This window comes from Calypte anna, chromosome 4A, assembly GCF_003957555.1.
Source record: "Calypte anna isolate BGI_N300 chromosome 4A, bCalAnn1_v1.p, whole genome shotgun sequence".
Lineage (NCBI taxonomy): Eukaryota > Metazoa > Chordata > Aves > Apodiformes > Trochilidae > Calypte > Calypte anna.
The window spans coordinates 16,859,412-16,875,357 of record NC_044248.1 but is presented as its reverse complement, the minus strand read 5'-3'; the positions used below and the strand labels follow the sequence as shown (position 1 = coordinate 16,875,357).

At 35.8% G+C, this 15,946-nt stretch overlaps 1 protein-coding gene across 2 annotated transcripts in view; it reads left to right on the top strand.

Annotated features, from left to right (window-relative positions):
- FRYL (FRY like transcription coactivator) overlaps nucleotides 1-15,946 on the top strand; it is a 130,076-nt gene that overhangs the window by 37,876 nt on the left and 76,254 nt on the right. For both annotated transcript variants that reach the window (XM_030450190.1, XM_030450189.1), the window contains exons 2-9: nucleotides 675-874; nucleotides 7,619-7,672; nucleotides 9,323-9,462; nucleotides 9,925-10,021; nucleotides 11,859-11,938; nucleotides 12,413-12,493; nucleotides 12,942-13,110; nucleotides 14,076-14,168. In XM_030450190.1, coding sequence (XP_030306050.1) covers nucleotides 675-874; nucleotides 7,619-7,672; nucleotides 9,323-9,462; nucleotides 9,925-10,021; nucleotides 11,859-11,938; nucleotides 12,413-12,493; nucleotides 12,942-13,110; nucleotides 14,076-14,168 — 914 coding nt within the window. The remainder of the gene's footprint in view (nucleotides 1-674; nucleotides 875-7,618; nucleotides 7,673-9,322; nucleotides 9,463-9,924; nucleotides 10,022-11,858; nucleotides 11,939-12,412; nucleotides 12,494-12,941; nucleotides 13,111-14,075; nucleotides 14,169-15,946) is intronic.

Sequence of the window (15,946 nt, the reverse complement as noted above, 5' to 3'; positions counted from 1 at the left end):
TTGAGGGAGTCCAAGTTATGTAAAATGAACCTTTCTGAAGTGATAGAAGAAGGTACGATTGACTGAGGCTCATACTTGGGAAGATGTGCAGGGAAGTACCAAAGGTTTGGTCTCCAAGGCAACCAATATTTTCATGAATGAACTGAACACTGAAAAAATGTTTGAGTAAAAGTTGTGGATAATATTGAGTTAATAACAATCAACTATATAGAAGTAGAAAACACAAAACTTTAATTAGGCTTCATTGAGTTCAGCCAAGAATGTTTCCTCACGCTGCAAAAAGTCTTGAAGAAGCCTACCTGAACAAATAATGATATGTAATAAAACCAAATAGACTGAGGCTAGGCTCCTTATACAGTTAGCTTAGGAAAATAAAATCTTAATATCATTAGATAAGATTCTTAGTATACTGCAATTAACTTTGGGTGGCAACTGTGATAAATATTTTTGAGTGCTTAGGGAGAAAAGTAAAATTAAAGGTGGATAAATGTAAGGAACCTTTGCCTATGATAAATTCAGTATATGGCTGAAGGTGCAAATCCTAAGAGATGAGGAGACTAATACCTCCATTGTTATTTATTCTTGATCAACTAATATTTCCAATAAGAACAAGTCTTTCAGACTGTGTTTAGAAGCTCTGCTTTATCGCTCTTTTCTTTTCTTTTTTGCTATAGCCTCCACACCACCCAGCAGAGTAAATAAACGCAGAGTTTCTCCAAGCGTTGTTTCTACCTGGGAAAAGAGAGGCATCATCATGTCTAACATTACTATTGATCCAGATGTCAAGCCTGGCGAGTATGTCATCAAAAGCCTCTTTGCTGAATTTGCTGTTCAAGCTGAAAAGAAAATTGAAGTTGTAATGGCTGAACCTTTGGTGAGTCCTTGTTTTGTTTGGGGTTGTTTTTTTTTTTTCCTAATGCCTCTTGAAATGGGACTGATTTGTCATACGTATGGTTATTGAAAACAAAACACATCTCCAGTGTTAACTTTTCAAAGGGATTGATACAAGGGTAAACAGGCTTCTGCAAACACAGTTGGTGCCTGGATTATGGTTTATTGACTTCCGTTAAAACTGTTATGTAGGGGTTACTGGAAACAAGACCTCTCAGTATTCATAAGTTCTGTAAAGTTACAAAAGGAAATAGTGACAATGAAAATGTTCCTTCATTAACACTGCAGAGTGCTTCCTGTTGATGTTTCTTTGAAATAATATTTTCAAGAAAAGATGCATTTGGTTTGTTTTCCCAAGTAATGTCTCTAGGACTGGGAAGAATATAACAGCCAGTATATATTGCAGATAAAGCAAAATGCAGATTCTGTTGGTGATCCAGCCTTCCTGGTCCTGTTTTATTAACTTGTAAATTTCACGCTGGTGTGTTATTTTTGTTTGTTTGTTTGTTTTTACCTTGTTTGCTTAAGCTATGACTTAGTATTAGTATCCCTGTAAGGGGTGATTTACCACCCTGAAGTTCAATGGTAAATACAAATACACCTTCTAGTCTCCACATATGACCTGTGAAGGTCATACCCAGTGTGTTGCAACTGTGATCAGATCAGAACTTTCACTAAGATAATATTTTTATAGGTAAAATGTAATACAGCAGTATTATCTTCCGTCTGGTAATGCAGTTTCTGCTGTTCCTGATTTTGCTTAGTTCCTTGCTGTCCTGGTCCCTTTGCTTTTTTTCCTCCTTCAATTCTCATAATAAATTTGTTTTGAAGGTATTTTGTTCTTCTCAGTCTTTTTCATTCAAGGATGTATATGCTGTTCCTAAAAGAATTTGTCCATTGTTCATCCTGCTGGGAAAGTCTGTCTGAGCTTGGGGCTGGAAGGGCCGTGCGCTTGAGTGCTTGCATCTCCATTTCTCCTTGTGTCAGCACGCACTGCCACACTCTGCATGCCTGCTCCTTTCACTAGCTCTCCCTCTTACTGCTCTTACTCTCTCTAATTTTTACCTACTTGCTTTTGCATATGACCACTTTTTCTGCACATTTCTTCTAATCATCTGAAGGTACAGTATAATCTGCAGGACAATGATTACTCATTTCAGAATCAACAGAATCAATCCTTTCATTAACACTACAGCACTATAGGATGTTTTCCACACTGTTCAACTGGCAATACTTCCTGAAACATAAGTTTTAACTTTTATTTCTACATAGATGCAGTTATTTTGTTTGAATGCAATTCGGTTTTATTATTTCCTTACATAGAGCAGAGGGCTCTAATCTCTGCATTGCCATCTTGGAGAAAAATGCTCAAGGAGAGAAAATAGATTTGGTTTGCAGCAAATTTTAGTGTTGAAATCTTAAAAGTTCTTCTAGTTACAGAAAAAATAATTAAAAATTATCTCTAGCAAGACAACTAAATCAAAAGGTTTCTGCTTGCAACTGCTGCTTGCACAGAAGTGTTCTTTATTGCTGTGAATGACCCTGTTACTGAAAAAGGTGCAGGGGAGCACCTTCAGGGGAAAATGTTATAAGCAATAGTCCAAAGGAACACAGAAAAGAGTCTAAACATGTTTTGTGGTGTCACTGAATTGGATCATCTGCTACCAAAGACATAACAAATCAAAGGCTAAGGGAAAGGAAACATGTCTGTGTACACACCTATGTAGGTATACACTCTATGTGTCTACCTGTATATGTATGCCTCTGTGCATTTGTATACCAGGCTAGCCCACACCTTAAACATAAACATTGTCTGTTTCCTTACAGACATTCAAAAGAGTTAGGTGTTCATGAGAGTTTGCTGAGAAAGCACAGAAATGTTTGGAGGAAAGGGACAGGTGGTTAAGAGGGCAGAGGAGAGCTATGGGTTAGCACAGTTAAATCTCCTAACAAGAATAACTAGTACCAAGGTAAATATAATAGATCTGCACTTCGCTTGTGCTGAAAAACTGGTCCCCAGGCCAGGTTAAAGAGAGATTAAAGAGAGAGTCCTTAGGTGTCTGATTGAAAGGAAGTACTAAAATGGTTTCATTTTTGTACGTAGTATTTGAAATATAAATACAGACTATTCAGTTCCAGTGTGTGACATTTAAAAAGAAAAATAAAAGGCTGTAAGGGCACGGGAATGGTAGCGATTGAGATGGCAGAAAAGGCTTTACAGGAAGAGAGGAAGACCCTGTGTCATCTTAGTATGATTTGATTTTGTTGATGACTTGGCTATAAATAAGAAAGTTTGTGTAGGGTGGAGGATATATATATATATATATAGCGTTACATAAATCTTTAATCTGCTAGATGAATCTAGGCTGCTGGATGAAGCTGTTGAAGAGAATTTGGAGGCAGACTAATTGAAGTTATTAGCTAGACATTTTAAAACTTGAAGATGCACATGTCAGACAGGGAGTAAAAATGACTTGAAAAAGATAGTTATAAAACAGTAACTTCAGATCAAGGCAGCACCGGGGCTGTGGGGATGGTACCATTTTGGCCAGATGTATGAGTATCATCTAGGAGTAACTGACTTGTAATTTTAAAAAGTAATTAAATGGTTTCTCTGGCTGTGAATTTACGTAGGATACTCAGTGGGTGAATTCCTTTCACTGATTTATTTAAGAGGTCTCTGCTTGCAAAATTTTAATACCGATTTCCAAAGTTACAGAAAGCTTATCAGCAAATTCTTAAATAAATGGTTCAAGTAGCAAACATAACCACGGGAAGGAAGATAACCCTTTTAGTGAGTACAATAAATTAAAACACATTTTTCCCCCCCTTCTCTAAATCATTTCTTTTAAGTCTTTTGTGGTATTCATATAGTTTTAAAGGAAGAAGGCTTCAGACACAAGTTAGTGTAGCTTAAAATACTCTTCCTCATCTGAACTAGGATGACTATGAGGCATGATACCATCCTTTCCTTAATGCTGAACTAACTATCCCAGTGAAAAAGATCAGTAATTCAATACCATATATTTTGTTAGGCTGCATGCAAATAGAGATGATCAGATGATTTAAGCAGAGACAGTTTAGCGTGGTACCACCAAGTCACCAAGGTGAACACCAGGTAAGGTACTAGCTTTCTGAATTGAAGAAAATTCAGTCTCATGTATGAGTCAAAACCAGCAAGAGTATTTCACTGGTGTTGTCAAGCAGGACAATTTTATGCTATAACAGAGAAACTAAACGTTGATCAGTCTAGTACTACAGGTGTCTGCAAGTCTTGCCTATGTGCTTAAAAAATCCTATCTGAAAACTAAAATTTAGCACACTGCATTTCTTCAGTGCAGTGTTTCTCATTCACTGCTCTGGCACTGGGGCAAGGATGCAGGTGCTGCCCTGTGCTTGGGCTGGATTCTTTCTTGCAGCTGGGAGGAAAGCAGCAAGTAGTCCAGTTTGCTGTGCTCTCCTGACCCACCCTGCTGAGGTTTGCTGGCCCCCAGAGAATGGTGCCAGTGGGTAATGGAGAGGGGCCAATGGGTGGTACCTTCCACAGGTGCAGTTGTTTGCCCAGCACAAGCAGGTCTGTCTACATCCTGATCTTTGTTGCCTGCCATATGTTGACATTTCTACTTTACACAATGGATGCAAACTACTCTTCCCTTAATTCAATAGTGTCTTTTTTTTTTCTTTCTCTTCTTCTTCATTTCACTTGTAAAAGGTAGATGTTGGTCTATTATTGCTGTCTCCCTCTGAACTTCAGGAAGCCAGGAAAATAGATCTTAAATTATTAATTCGGTTAAAGTTTCCAGACCTTTATGCTAGATCTGCCTTCATGTTGGATAGATTTTTTTGGAAGTGAGACAACTGGAGCCATGACAAAGCAGAGCTGGAACAAGTCTTTGAAAGAGAATAAATTTTAAAGCCATACAAATAATTCAAAGGCCTTGACAAACCTGTAATAGGGTTAAGGAATATTACCTGGTCATGTCCCATTTGTTTGTATGGTGTTACATTAACTGTGGTGTATTAGCAGTTCAGATTTTTAATACTGAGGAGAAACAACACAGAATTATGAACTTGTAACATCTTTGTTCTGATACTAAAAATCTTAAGTTGTATCAACATTGAAGTGTGACAATTTAGCACTGAATGTGTGTGTGTAGAGAAGCTAAACTTGGACAACTGTGTTAAAAAAAGTTTGCCACCTGTTGATTAGGGTTTCCTCTTTATCTAAAGGCTTAAAGTTTATTTCCATTTTCTTTGATTTTTCTACCATTCTTTTTTTTAGATATTTCTGTTTATTATACCCACTGCATGTGGGTATAATGTCTGTTCACCTGTGTAATAGTTCTGTAGTACTTTACTGGAAATGTGACGTGACAGGCATTGTGTCATGAGGAGACTCAAAGAAACTGACTCATCATCTTCTTACAGGAAAGTAACTTCTCCATCTTTTTGGGAAATATTTTTCTAGTTACTTCCCTTCAGCTCATTCAGCAATATGCAATGCTTATATAGGGTGGATTATTTCTCAGGATTCTGCTTTATAGATAAGATAACAATTATTTGTGCAGTGTATCTAAAAGCATAGTACAGATCATAACATGAAGTCACCTCCAATAGATGTTTTCTTATAAAAAAGGAGAGGGAGGAATTTACTTAAAAGGGGATTCTGATTTGCAAGTGCTGTCTGGAGCTTTCCATATCTGCTGCAAAAATTCTGGTTCTCCTAACAGTATTTAGAGCATAATTCATAAAATTCTATGCATTTGTAAGGTTCAAAAAAATCTTCCAGTATCTGAAACCTTTCCCCCCTTGCTTTTGAAAACACAGTTGGAAGAACATTTGTTAATATGTTGACATATTATGTTAAATATATTTTCCTGAAATTAACTTCTTTTAACTTCTTTTAAAAAATGTTTTTTTACTTAAGTATACTGGAAATGTACCTACATGAGTTTTCTTAGTTAAGTGGGTTTCTTTGGATTATAGAATGTGAAAATGGTCTGACTTGTGAGTTGGTACCAGTATTATTTCAGGCTTTACTTTAAGAGTAGGCAAATGGTTTTTGCCTGGGCAGAGTTGAATTCAGGTTTTCAGAGGCTGTAATAGTTGCCAGGGTTTGTGTTCTTTTCAACACCAAATGCTGCTCATGCAGTCATGGCAGAAAATTCCAGAAATGGGCCTTTGTTTCTAAGATACAGATAAGAACAAGTGAAAATAAAGTGCCAGGTTGAATCTTGAACTTGGTACTAGCCATTCCGATTTGTATCTCTTTACCATGTAGCCTGTCTGTTGCAGCCTTGGAAGTGTTAAATATTGAGTTTTTAAATTATTGCCAACAGTCTGACAGCATGGGTGTTGTCTCTTACTGAACTCCTGAGCAGTTATTTTATGTGGACTGGGGCACAACCTTTTCAGAGCAGTTCTGGCTATCTGTGCCACTGGCACCTCCCTTTACATCCCAGATCAGGCACATTGCCACCTCCTCCACTTTACTGTGTGACTTAATTTGCACCATAAAAATTCTTTGGTTTTTGTCACTGCAATCTAATGAAAGCTGTTAATGCCTTACCTTGAGTACTTTTTCTATTTTCCTCCTCAAAATTAGGTGAAAAGTAGATTAAAAATTCTTTTATGTAGCAAAAAATGTTCATCACATATCTTACTGCTTTGTAGTATGCCCTTAAAGCTGTTATTGTGGCATATGAGTTACTGTAAATCATTGACTCTCAGAGCAAGTGCATAACACTTGCTGGTTGTGTTGTGGGTTGTTGTTTGGTTGTTTTTTTCTCTCCCCATTTCCAGTTTTTTTTTACTTTCCTGAATACCCTAGCAAGAGACAATAAAAGTTGTATTTCTTGTAACTGTATAATTTGGTACTCTCAACAATGACCAGTAAGAATTATTGCTACAGTTTAAAAAACCACAGGAAGGTTTAGGTTGGAAAAGACCTTTTAGGTCAGCGAGTAAACCTGACACTGCCAAGTTCCCTGATAAGCCATGTCCCTAAGTGCCTGGAGTGTTTTGTTTTCTTATTACAAATATTCTCACTAAGTTTTTTTTTTCATAGGAATATAACAGGCTAGCATTTAACAAAACAGTATGTCTTATGGTACTGGTAGCAATGAAATATTGTAATAATTAAATACATGGCATCTCTTCTATACCTTACAAAGTTATTTCAAATGTAAAGCAAGTTATTGCTGACTTTCTCCTGTTCCTGGATTAAGTTTTCTAGCTGATTTTCATTGAAGTTCAGAGAAAGTGCAAATGAAAATGCATTGAACAATTGTCTCTGCCATTGTAAGGCTTTTAAAAATTCATTCTGGTGGCTTGCAATAGCTGCCTGATATGAACATAAATATAATTTTTAATTCAGATGGGAATGGCTTTCCTTCTAAGTTGCTCTTGGCACCCAGGGCCAGCAATCTCTGTCAAGCACACTGCTGTAGGCCCTGCTTTTAGGGAGAGGTGTTTGACATTTTCTATTTTTCAGTCTTTATTACTATTAAGATAACAAATTCTAGCTGTCTAATCTTCTGTTTTGTGTGCATACTTCACGTCTTCATAAAAAGTTATAGCTGAAAAACAATGAATACAAATACTCACATTAAAAGTTATTTCTTTGTTCTGTAATATCACTGAGAAAAAAGGAATCAGAGAGAAACTAGGTGTGAAAACAGTTGAGTGCATTGTGAAATTCATATTTCTTTTTATTTTTTCTTTACAGGAAAAGCTTTTGTCCAGATCTCTCCAAAGGGGTGAAGATCTTCAGTTTGATCAGGTAGGAGACACATAACTGAAGGCAGTTTTTATTGGATTAAGGTGGCCTCTCTTTTTGCAAATCAGTGTTTTCACTGCTGTAATGACTTGCAACATCTGAATCAGCATCAGCAAATTTAGACCTTCAATGTTACTTAGATTTTACATTCCACTGTAGATTTATCAAACTAAGAAACTGCTGGAATAGATGGTTAAAGAATTGAATGTTTGCATCTGGCAGTGAAAGCTGCTGGAGCAAAGATGCTGAAATATGGTAGGGGACAAAAAGACTTAATTTATTTCTGTTACTGTTACAGGTTTTGTGTTACCACAGCCCATATCACGTGTTGTTCCAGTGTCTGGGATTCTACTTTTATAAGCAAATAGTATTAATTTAATAGTATGCATTTTGCTCAGAGCTTTTTGTCCTATGAGAAGGCATACTGTAGATTCAGATTATTACCTTGTCCTTTGCTGTGTATGTAGTCATATTGTGAGGCTATTCTGTTTTACTTACTGTAAGTGAACTCTACCTAGAATATCTCTGCTCAATTTTTTAATGTTTATTGTCTGTATTTCTAAATTTGTCATAGTATAGACATATTTTTGTCACGTAACAACTTCCTTGCAATGAGAGGAGGCATTCAGATCAAGCCCCATTACTTGCCTATTCCTGTTCTCAACTGTTACTGAATAGCATCTTAATGTATGAAGTGTTGTGCCCAAATCTTCTGTAATTGGATTTTTTGTTTCATTTTTTCTATTACTCCTTAGATACAGATAGTAGGCATTGCAGTTCAGTCCAGGGACCTGCCTCTATTTTTCAAGTAGTAGCCATACGTGCACCTTTTTTTCACTCCTTCCAAAAGAGAAAAAAATGTAATATTTGAAGTATGATTTTCTTTTCAAAGAAATCTGCACCTGAAATCTGATGAAGATTTTTTAAAGCTTTATCAATAAAATGAGTATTTTGAGTTCCTTTTTTCTGTTGCTTTCTCTTGCTGAAGGATAATACTTCTAATAATAGCCTGCAAATGTCTCAGATTTACTCATAGTTTTTCTTCCTCTTCTCTCCCTCTTCAAAGTTCTTTCTATTGTTTTTTTTCTAGGGAAGTTTGTCACATCTCTCTGCCACATCAGAACATTGTCTTGAGTAACATCTTAATTTGTACATGTTCCTTTTCATGATACACTGTTGCATTTTCAGTGGTAAAGCTGAGCTTTTTTTTACTGCACACTTGTAGAAGTCTAATGTATGTTGGTTAGTTGATTATTTTGTATGGATATTGGTGGAACAGGCTTGAAGCATTTTTGTTTGCCAAAAGCAAGTCATAAAAATTTCAGTGTACATTAGTATGAAAGTGAAGGCATTCTCAATATGTAGCCTTCTCTTCTGAGATGAAAGGTACTGTAGCAGCCCTACAGAGTGTATCTAGCTTCTGTTTCTTTTATATTTTAAAAGCTTTCTCATGGCTCTCTAACACTTTGTGTGCTTAAATTTGTCATATTTACAATAATTGTCTTAGATCAAACTGATAAAGTTTACACTTCGTGAAGTTATACAGTGTATGTTTTTTAATGTCAAATACCAGTTTGAAAGAATGATAATAAATCTAGGATTTTTAGATTGCTTTGTCATGCTAAACTGTCCTTTTCTTTTTTTCTCTCCCAGTTGATAAGCTCTATGAGCTCAGTAGCAGAGCACTGTCTCCCTTCCTTGTTACGCACCTTGTTTGACTGGTACAGGCGTCAAAACGGAGCAGAAGATGAATCTTATGAATACAGACCTCGGTCTAGCACAAAATCAAAGGGGTAAGAGTTTTTCATGGAGAAATTTGTCTGATTTTTGTGTATGTTCATATAAGAAAATGTATGCTTTGTGTTCTTTTAGCTACTGTTTTGTATTTACATACAAATACTGAATCTGTGTAGAAAGATCATGGGCTTCTTTGAGGTAGTGATTTAACTTGTGTAGATGATGTGCTTGAAATAAATTAATGATTTTACAGTTGTTAAGTAGAAGGAAGTTGGATGCTGATAATTCCAACCTTGTTTGTCCCTTTTCTGAATTGTTTTGGTTGTTGGCAGGTCCCCTCAGGAGGAGGCAAGATGTCAGTGCTGCACCAAACCCTGAAGTCTTGCTAACCATACATTTTATATACCTGTGCTGTAATGGTTGCATGAAAGACATCTACCCCTTCTCTGTAATATTTGTGTTCATTTGTGTTTGATATATGTGTTCTTTGATTTTTTTTTTAAATTGTTTTTTAATAGGGATGACCAGCAGCGTGAAAGAGATTATCTACTTGAAAGGAGGGACTTAGCTGTAGATTTCATTTTTTGTTTAGTTTTAATAGAGGTTCTAAAACAGGTAAGATCTTTTGCAAATTTCTTTTAATATTTTGCTTTTAATGTCAATTAGATAATTTCCTTTAAATTTTTATATTAAATACTGAAGGTTATATCTATGATGAGCATATGCAAGGCTGTAATTATACTCTAGTTGCATAAAGCCTTTGGCCTTTCTTGGTTTTCTTTATATGCCTGCATTCTCTCAATTCACTTCTTGGCTTCATAAAGTCAAAGCTGTTGATTTAGTGAAAAAAGCAAGACTGTAAAAAGTAACATTTTATGTTTGGTACCTCTTGTCTGCTTAAACATTCTGTAAATAAAGAATGCGAAATCTTTGAATGACAGGATAAAAATGGGAAAACAATTAGGGTATGATTGGCCTTATAGTGTAGTGCTAGGTGATGTCACACACAATTTCTGTTAATATAAAATTTGCATTGGTATTTGAACAAGAGGATAGAGTTTTGCTTCAAGTAGCAGCATTTTTTCTTGCATTTTTTGAGAGGAGAAAAAGATAAAGAAAGAATTTGAAACATGAAGCAGACTTTGGGCAAATTGCATTTCAAATATTTAAGTAGTTCATGTTTTATGCATAGATAGATAAAAAATAAGTGGCTTTCTGTACTATGTAAAGCAAGGACTATGATTTAGTTTGAAAATAATTTGTAGGAAATGTATGTGTATATGTTTGTGTGTGGCATGTTTGTGATACAGGGGGCAATGAAATCAGTAAAACATAAGAGCTGCCTATCCTCTGAGACACCCATGAATCACCCAGAGTGGTTTTCCTGTGCTGCACAGAGATGCAGAGACCAGTACTATACCCATCAAACTCTTACGTGTTTTACAGAAAATCTTCAGGTTTTGCACTCTGTCTAAATTCTCTATCAGTGCAAAAGAAAAAGGGAAATGAAATGGGTTATTTAGAATTGCATGGTTGAATGCATACTTTCTGTATTTTGAACTGTTCCTAGTTTTATTGTGTAGTATATGTTGCCAGGAAGATGTTAGGAGGTGTACCAAATTTTGGCCTTACAGAGAGTCTGTGATGACTCTTGTAATACTTGGTGAGCCCTCACATCTGATCCAGCACTTTCTACTGCTACAGACCTGCAAAGGGCTGCTAAACATAGACATGCCAGTTAAGATAAATCATTCAGTCAATTTAGTAATTAAAATTATCTAAAGGAGGTTTCAAAAATATTATGACTTTGTAGTTATATGTAGTGCTTCTAATAAAGAATACATTTGATGTATAAGCACGTTTTCTTTTCAACCAGAGAAAGTGGTGATTTCAAAGAGAAGCTCTTTAAAAAAGGGCCTTCTAAACAGTGCTTTGGTTTGGTTTCTCCCCGGATTATTACTTATTGCTAGAAAGATTTTTGTGTTTTGGCTGCTTTCAGTTGCAGAGGGTCTGAAACAGAGATGATAATCTTTTCTGTGGTTTTATTTTTTAGTTTTGTCTTCCTTTGCATCAAGATAAATTGCATTTTGAGGTTGAATCCACACAAGGGAGAACGTGTGGAAAGATGTGGTTAACCTAGTCTGATAAATTTTGATGACAAATTTTTAGCATTTACATTGCTGCTGTTTACTGTATTATTAATTTAATCTCTAAAAGCCAATATGCAGAATAATGTCAAAGAATGTTAATGCGTGTAAAGTGTAAATGTTCATATATTGCAGAATTAACTTGACATCATATACCAACAAAAGATTTGTTCTTTGATAGAATAGTGGGAGAGATTTCTAAAGGGCATCTCACAGTACTGTTTATGTACTTTATACATATGACTTGTATATATATATGCATTGTTACATATATACAGATGATATAAATGATTCCTGCATTTCAGATACCTGTTCATCCAGTGCCAGATCCTTTAGTACATGAAGTTCTAAATTTGGCTTTTAAGCACTTTAAACACAAGGAAGGGTAAGTGTCACTCATGTACTTCCAACTCTGTTGTGTGTATTACCAGCCTCTGATTGACTGTTGGGGTTGTTCGCCTTGCATGTAACATGTTGGTGATAATACTGTAAACAAACGCTGATTAGTGGCTTTAAACTTAAAATGTACCTTGAAAGAAGACAGCTTTGTTCAATTTAATGCTGAGTTTATTTTGCTTAAAATATAGAGAATGATATGCATAGCCAGCCAGAGTATGAAAAACCATTGGGTAACTATAGTAAAATTCCCAGGCAGAATATGTCTCTTATGTCTGCTCAGTGAAACTACATCACTTGAAATGTCACTCATGTATTTTACACTTGACTTTCATAGGCTTTAAAGTTATAATCTGCCTTGCTATTGAATATTTTTTTTTTTTGTATTTGAGAGCATTCTTAGAATTCAAAAGTTGTATATGAAACCTAACTTTTTCTGTTTTTTTGTTTTTTTTCTCCTTAGGTATTCAGGAACCAACACTGGGAATGTGCATATTATTGCAGACTTGTATGCAGAAGTGACAGGGGTTCTTGCTCAATCAAAGTAAATTCAGTCTCTTGCTCTTCTTTTGTTTGAGGGAAAAGTGGCTCTAGACTATTTAATATAGCACCATTTATTAATGACCCGGTATCTAACCCCAGTAACTGTAGACTAGCATGCCCAGCTTATGTTCCAGCACAACAAATTTGAACAAATTAAGAAATACTCTTTAGTGTAACACTGAATTGTTTTGCTGTCAACTTAACATATGCAAGCAAGAGGCCCAGTATCAGTCCATAGTTCTTAACAAGTATATTCTGAGGTGCTGACCATCACAGGCACTCCTACATGGATAGATTTTAAGTATCAGGGTGTCTTGCTTGTATCTTGCTTGTGTTCCTTTTGCTATAGTTGTTATCATTAACAGACTAGAGAAATCTGTTCAAAATAATAGACATCACAAAAAAGTAATTAAGAATGCAAATAATTGTCATCTATATCCCTTGTTCAGGTTTCAGGCTGTTAGGAAGAAGTTTGTCACTGAATTAAAGGAACTGCGGCAAAAAGAACAGAGTCCACATGTAGTGCAAAGCATCATCAGTTTGATTATGGGAATGAAGTTTTTTCGGGTAAAGATGTATCCTGTGGAGGATTTTGAAGCATCATTTCAGTTCATGCAGGTAAATGAGCATTACAGTAAACTGACATGGGCATAATTTTGATTAAGTTATGAGGCTACAGTGATGCTTGCTGCTGTCAGTCACACTATTCCAGTATTGCCCTTATGCTTTTCTCTTTCATTGTAAATTCTCAGAGGAATGAATCATTTGTTTCTCTACTTCATGAGCAAAATGACAACCCATAATACATTAATTTACTCAAGACTAAATAAAAATTAGTAGCAATCAAATAAATATTTCTTTATTCATTTTTTTAAACAACTGAGATGCCAAGAAACAATTTTCTTTAAAAAACACTTAGGTTAATTTTAGTGAGATTTAAAATATATTTGTTTGCTTCTCTTGACTGTGGATTAAAAACCATCTTAATGAATAACTTGCCCATTCCACACTAAGTGAAGTTATTGCAACTCAGTCATAAATTTTCTTAGAGCTATTTAACATCTGTTGATACGGATCTCAATCCTGAAGAAACTAACATACTTTAGGTGCTTTAGATTGTTTCCAGAGTGTTCAGTTTGATATAGTAGAGTATGCTTATATGTGTGTGTATTATTTATCTCTCCGCAAGATTTTCTTTTCCTCAAAATAATCTAGAAAATGAGTAAATAAAAAAGTAAACCATTATTTTATAGTAATTGAAATAGTGATAAGTGTTTATTTTTTGAACCTCAGAATAAGGAAGAATGTGCATCTTTATATTCTGTTACATTCTGAGTAGAAAGTGAATAGCTATTTAGTGATACAAATGTTCTTTCAACTTCTTTTTAATTGCTGTAGAAACAGGTTTTAAAGTTTCTGATGTTTTGCAAAGTTGGTGTTGTCACAGAATGCAAGACTAGCTTATACACATTGCGTTTTTAAAATTTATATTCAAAATCACTGTTATACTGCTGGTGGTTTTTATGGCATAGTGACATTTGTCTTATTTTTTCTAAATATTTTTCTCACCTTTCTTTGCTAAGGAATGTGCTCAGTACTTCCTGGAAGTAAAAGATAAAGATATAAAACATGCACTTGCTGGTTTGTTTGTGGAAATTCTCATTCCTGTGGCTGCTGTAAGTACTCCCATTTTTCCCCCACTATTCCCATCACTTCCAGTTAGGCTTTCATTATTACATTCACTATCACATTTTTTACAGATTCAAAAAGACCATCAAATAAATTAAAAGCACGGACCTAAGCTTGTTTAAGGGAAATGTTATCAGTGTTATTTGTGTATTATCCATTTTCCAGTTTAGTTTCAGAACCTTTTAAAATTGTTTTCAATACCTTTTATCACCAAAGCACTGTGAAATCTTATGCTTGCTCTAAAATTTTGGATTTGTCTTGGTTTAATGTTTTCACTCACTTTTCTTTATTAGCTGAAACATTTTAAGTTTTCTAGAATAAACTGAGGTATGTAACATCTTTAGAGTCCAGTAGGGAGAGTGTGAACTCCTATGGAAGAAGGAAGTTTTGTCTAATTAAATAACAATTGTTCATAAAGTTGACTACCCCTTCAACAGGAAAAGCAGTCAGTCATCTCCTGTATGTGTTTTAAATCTAAAGGCAAAAACTTTGCTCAGCAGCCATGAACAAGAAAAAATCTTTGATATCAGTCACAGTATTTTATCACAGTATTTTATACATGCACAGTGCCTGTAGTACGGCTTGTGAGGATCGTTAGTCAGGACAGATTTTCCTCCTTTTTCCCAGGCTGATTCTCTCAGTTGTGTAAAGCCTAATCAGTAGGTCAGTTACTCCAGCTCTGTATACCTGAAGTTGACCATTTACCACAAGCTCAGAAGGTTTCATCATATTAAGATGAGAACTTGCTGTGAGTGTTATCTAAGACTATAGTTGTATCAGCAAATGCTGGGCCACAGTGTTTTCAGCAGGCTGTCCCAAAAAAAGGCAGGTCATGGATCCATGTTATGACTGATTGTGGGGGTATCTTGTTATGAATGGAGAATTGGGATGTGTGGAACCGGTTTTGTCAAATGGGTTCTACAAAGACTAGCAGGCTGAGTGGGATCCCATCCTAGCAAGCTTGTAGGAAAAGAAAGACAAATCTCTATGAGCCGTGTCCCCTTTTGCACAGGCTGCCTTGCCCTGAGCCACCTTGGGACTTTTTTTTAATTAGAAAGGAGACAATCTTTCCTCTTAAGGCATAACTACAAAGAGGTGCTGTTAGTAGTAACTGTTTACTGATGGAAATCTTGCTCTCACTTGGGCATACTTACATCTTCTGGAGAATTCCCTGTCCTTTTAAAGAGTGAATGCATTTCTCGTTTTCAGTTCCATTGTTGCTCAGCAGTGGGAGTGTGGGTGCATGGTGAAAGCACTTAGCATTTAGGTAGACATGAACATTAGTTTGCAGAGTGACAAATCAAGAATAGTGGGGACTGCACATGGAGTCATGAGGCAGAAGCAGCATTTGGGCACTGGGACTGTCAGGTGGGAGCTGTGGAGGCAGGCATGCTGGCTGCCTGGAGCCTGTGTCTGGATTTTTGGATCACTTCCTCCAAGCGTAGCTTGAATCAGTGTTTTAAACGGCTGATGAGGGAGGTTTGATCTTTCTTTCTGACTCATTTTGTCTCTAATCATTTTCATACAAATGGAGCTTCTTAAATAGAAGCCAAGAGTCCCAGTTCCCTGTTGAGAGGGTTAGTCATTCTCTTGGAAGATGTGAGATGCAAGTTTGTGTCCTTTTCAAGCAGATGAAGGAACTGAATCTGGATTTTTTGGTATCTTGGATACAGAAAATTGCTTAAGTGAAGCTTATTTGGTTTCAGCATTCTGACTTCTTTACTGTCATTGTCTCACTTAGTCATTCAGGCTTTTATTAAAATAT